At 49.3% G+C, this 4508-nt stretch overlaps 1 protein-coding gene across 1 annotated transcript in view; it reads left to right on the forward strand.

The window, feature by feature from the left end:
- Positions 1-1169: 1169 nt before the first annotated feature.
- LOC130392790 (metalloprotease TIKI2-like) overlaps positions 1170-4508 on the forward strand; it is a 4548-nt gene continuing 1209 nt past the window's right edge. Inside the window, exons 1-2 of the mRNA XM_056603287.1 lie at positions 1170-1679; positions 4066-4508. The exon at positions 4066-4508 is cut by the window's right edge and continues 127 nt beyond it. Coding sequence (XP_056459262.1) covers positions 1566-1679; positions 4066-4508 — 557 coding nt within the window. The 5' untranslated portion in view covers positions 1170-1565. The remainder of the gene's footprint in view (positions 1680-4065) is intronic.

Here is a 4508-nt window from a genome sequence, read left to right on the forward strand (position 1 = left end):
AGGGGTCAGAGGTCGGAGCGAGAGAGAGAGAGAGAGAGAGAGCGGAAACAGTCGCGCTTTTACAACGTGGACGTGAGTTAAAATGACGAGCTGATCAAAGCCGCTCGGCGCGCACGGCCCCTCGCGCCGTTTCCATCTTCGCCTCCTTCGTCTGAACGCTAATGAAGAGAACCGTCGGTGAGTGAGTGACAGGGGCCCGGCCCGGCCCGGCCCGGCCGGGGGGGACGGACGGACGGACGATAAAAGCAGCGAGGAGAGCAGGAGACGGAGGACAAAGAGGGGCCTGTCGTCCCGGGGGGCCCCCTGTGTGTGTGTGGGGGACACTGCCGTAGGCCTATGAGGCAGGGGTGAGGGAGGGAGGGGGACCGCACCCGTTTGGGTGGATGGGGGGGGGGGGGGGGGGACCGTGATAAATTACCCACTACTTGACTCTGTCACACTGAAAGCCACTTGTGGACAACGAGAGCGGGGTCACAGTGAAGCAGCGGACCCTTCCACGCACAAAGGACTCACTTTCTCTCAACAAGATCATTTGTTAAAAAGCGACAAATCTGTCCATCCCACCGACTAGACCAGACCTTAACACTCCTTTGATTGTGCTGAGCCTCACTTGTAAGTGGCTTGAGGGAAAAAAAAAACATCTGCAAATAGTATGGGCTAAAACGCCTTTTCACTGTTTATATAGTTCGGCCTATTAATCATGGCACGGTTGGACTGACATCCAAAGCAAAATAAAACCTATAACGGTCGGTCTATTAATTAGTGTATTTCTGTAATGCAGGGTGAAGGTCAGAGTGAAACTCGTTGGTACATGTTCAAACGTATATTTAGTCTCCTGCATGCTGAAATGATCACCCCCCCCCTCCCCCGGTCCAGCGATGTATTTCATTGCCAACCTGCACCGTCTCCCTCTTCTCTCTCTTCAGTCAATCGTTCTTAAACCTGTGCTGCCTGCTACCCACCCCCTCTACCCCACCACCAACCCACCAGCTCCATAAAATCGACGAGTAGAGAGGAGGGTGTCTGTGTGTGTGTGTGTGTGTGTGTGTGTGTGTGTGTGTGTGTGTGTGTGTGTGTGTGTGTGTGTGAGTGTGTGTGTGTGTGTGTGTGTGTGTGTGTGTGTGTGTGTGTGTGTGTGTGTGTGTGTGTGTGTGTGCGTGTATGCGCGCGCGCGCGCGTGTGTGTTTGTGTGCGTGTACTCGTTCCACCTCCCTTCAACTCCACTCAACAAGCTACAAAACTTCGGCAGCGCACCGAGAACTCTCCCGACCAGAGTCGTGTTCACTTTGAGCTCCGCGAAGGGACGGTGTCAGCCTCAGTCAAACAGGCAGGCAACTTTATAAAAGTGCGCGAGTAGATAAACAAAGACCGTGAAAGAGGCGATGGTGAGGCGGAATGTTTCTCCCGCCGGTTGGCACATGTGAGCGAAGATCCACCACCGCAGGGTTCCGTTTGTCTCCAAAGCCGGACGGACGCAGCGTAGTGAAGGAGAGGAGATCGATAGGGAGCGTAGAGGAGTGATTGTCACCGTAAGAAGCTTCCTCCTCCTTCCCGCGGCGGACGGGATGATGAGGCTCTGTGTGCCGGGGCTTCGCCTGTTCCTCTGGAGCGCTCTCCTGCACTCGGTGGCGCCCCGAGGTGCGCGCGACAGACCGCGGCAGTGCGACCCTCCGCAGTCGGTGAGTTGTCAGTGATGTGGTCACTTTGATACTGACGTTTTATGTGATATGTATTTAGTAAGTTAGGGTTTATTATTTTATTTATTTATCATAAGCGAGAACGTTGAACGGGTTAATGATTACTGCACATTTTTATGCTTTGTCATAAAACTGTTTAGTGATTTTCTATTCATATAATAATAATAATAATAATAATAATAATAATAATAATAATAATAATAATAATAATAATAACGGTAATAATTCATTTTATTATTTTACTGTTAATATTATTAATATTACTATAAGAATTGTTATCAATAAATACAGAAATAAAATAATGTAGGCTTCAAACAATAAACACACATGAACTCAATGAAACATAACTTAAGTTCCAACCAATGGCAGCCCATTGTGGTTTAATTGGTCAACCAGTCCGCGTGCCAGCAGCTCTACACTGTTTACGTGACAACAAAGCTGCGAGGACAGCAGCGCAGGGGACTCCATGCCGCCTGCATGCCTAGAAATGCCCCTCACCAGTCAGACGTGATTACACATCAAACATTCAGACACGGTTCATCTAGTATTCACTTATATAAAATTATGTGCGTCAACGACGTTTTTAAGTTTACCCTGAGATCATCCGAATGATTGCTGACGCGTTGGAGTTCATTTCGTCCTAACTCGTATAATCTCCACCAGACCGCTGGAGCTGTCGCTGCCTGCTGCCGTCTGTCTTCTGAGAGTCACAATTTAGGATCGATGAAGGAGATGAAACGAATCTTAATTAGAATCATGACTGCATAGCCACACACACGCGCGCACACACACACACACACACACACACACACACACACACACACACACACACACACACACACACACACACACACACACACACACACACACACACACACACACACACACACGCATACACACGCACACGCATACACACGCACGGACACATACGCACAAACGGGCACACACGCATACCTACAAGGAGAGAAATTACGTCTAAAACGCACCGCCTTGCTACACTATACATTTATGTTCAGCATCAACAGAAAAAGGGTCGATTATAAAAGAAAAGTTGCAATAAAACCTGTGGCATTAAACACGTAGGCACTCATTTGGTAGTAATTCTAGATCACAGGATTTGGTTTCATTAGGCCTATAGGACTGAGTGCGGTGCAGTAACATAACTGTTGTCACCGATCGTATGAAGGCCTTCATGCTCCTGCACTCCGTGCGATTTGTAATGCGTCAGAATAGCGCGTTCTGTTTTGTGTTAAAAGTAATTACTCCCATAAAAGGGAGTCATTCGCGTTCAGGCTCTCTCCAGTTTGGTAGTGAAGAATTCCACGAGTCCATTGCCCAGGGAGACTACCTCGTTCTCCCCTTAAGGTTTGAGTTAAATCAGAAACTCAATGGACGAATCCTCCTCGTTTTTATATGCAGACATTCAGGCCTAATGCACTCACTGACTTATTCCAGAAATGTGGTCTATAGGGAAAATAATAATGTGTGTGTGACCTCAAAATATTGTATGCTGTAATTGTATTCTACTGAACTGCTACCGGACTGAGTGAATATCATGTAGTAGGCCTACGACTTTTTTGGATAGGTCTTTGACAAAAATAGACCCGCAATGTTTTTTTCCATTATAACTGTCTGCCATCATTGTTATTGCAAAAGCGTGATGATAGAGAAAATTCCACCCTCGTGTTGTATGAAAACAAATCTAAATCATATTCATGGAAGTTTCCAGATGATTGAATGTTCGCCCTTCAGTTGCAGTTTATTTATGTCTTAAACAATATTAATAAAATGCCATTATGCTTCAATCCTACTATAATTCATAGATGCAAAAAAAAAATCAAGCAACAGTCTAAAATTACAACAACAAAAATGAGCATAAATCAAATGTATTGTTTTTAACTTGAATGAAGATATTTGTAACGCAACATATTCTGTTGACGTATTGACATAAATCCGTCACGGTAAAAGTAGCCAACGTCTCCCTGCCTCGGTCGAAAACTCAGTCTCCCAAGCCGTGAGCACTGCTGTGTGCAGAGCGAGTCCCAGCCACTCCATGTTTGACTTTATGAGCTCCGGTCCAGCAGGAGCCTTAGAAATCCCTCCCAGGCCAGCATCGGCTTTGTCCGCCCGAGGTATGCTCCATTCCAATACCTTACAGACTGTTTAAAGTCCGTAAGGCATCTCTGTAAACCCCCGTGCCTTCAAAACAGCAGCTCCCCCCCTCAACGTGCAGAACGTAACGCATTCCTGCCTCACCCCCCCCGTACGACAAACGGTACCACTCGAGCTCCGGAACGTTGTCCATCTTCCACGTCCCCCCTCTAACCCCGCACCACATCTCCCCCCCTCCTCTCCCACCGAATCGCAGCAAGGGGACATGAACTCCTTCCTGTGGACAGTGCGGCGCCCGCCCCCCCTCCCGCCCGCCTACCTGTTCGGCACCATCCACGTGCCCTACACCCGCGTCTGGGACTTCATCCCCGACGCGTCCAAGCGGGCCTTCCGGGGCAGCGCCAACGTCTTCTTCGAGCTGGACCTGACGGACCCCCTGACCATCTCCAAGCTGACCAGCTGCCAGCTGCTGCCCCACGGGGGTAGCCTCCAGAGCCTGCTGCCCCGGGACCTGTACCGCCGGCTCAAGAGGCACCTGGACTACGTCAAGCACATGATGCCCTCCTGGATGACGGCCGACCAGCGAGGCCGCGGCCTCTACGCCGACTACCTGTTCAACGCCATCGCCGGCAACTGGGAGCGCAAGAGGCCCGTGTGGGTGATGCTGATGGTCAACTCGCTGACCGAGTGGGACGTGCG

Source organism: Gadus chalcogrammus, chromosome 12, assembly GCF_026213295.1.
Source record: "Gadus chalcogrammus isolate NIFS_2021 chromosome 12, NIFS_Gcha_1.0, whole genome shotgun sequence".
Classification (NCBI taxonomy): Eukaryota; Metazoa; Chordata; class Actinopteri; order Gadiformes; family Gadidae; genus Gadus; species Gadus chalcogrammus.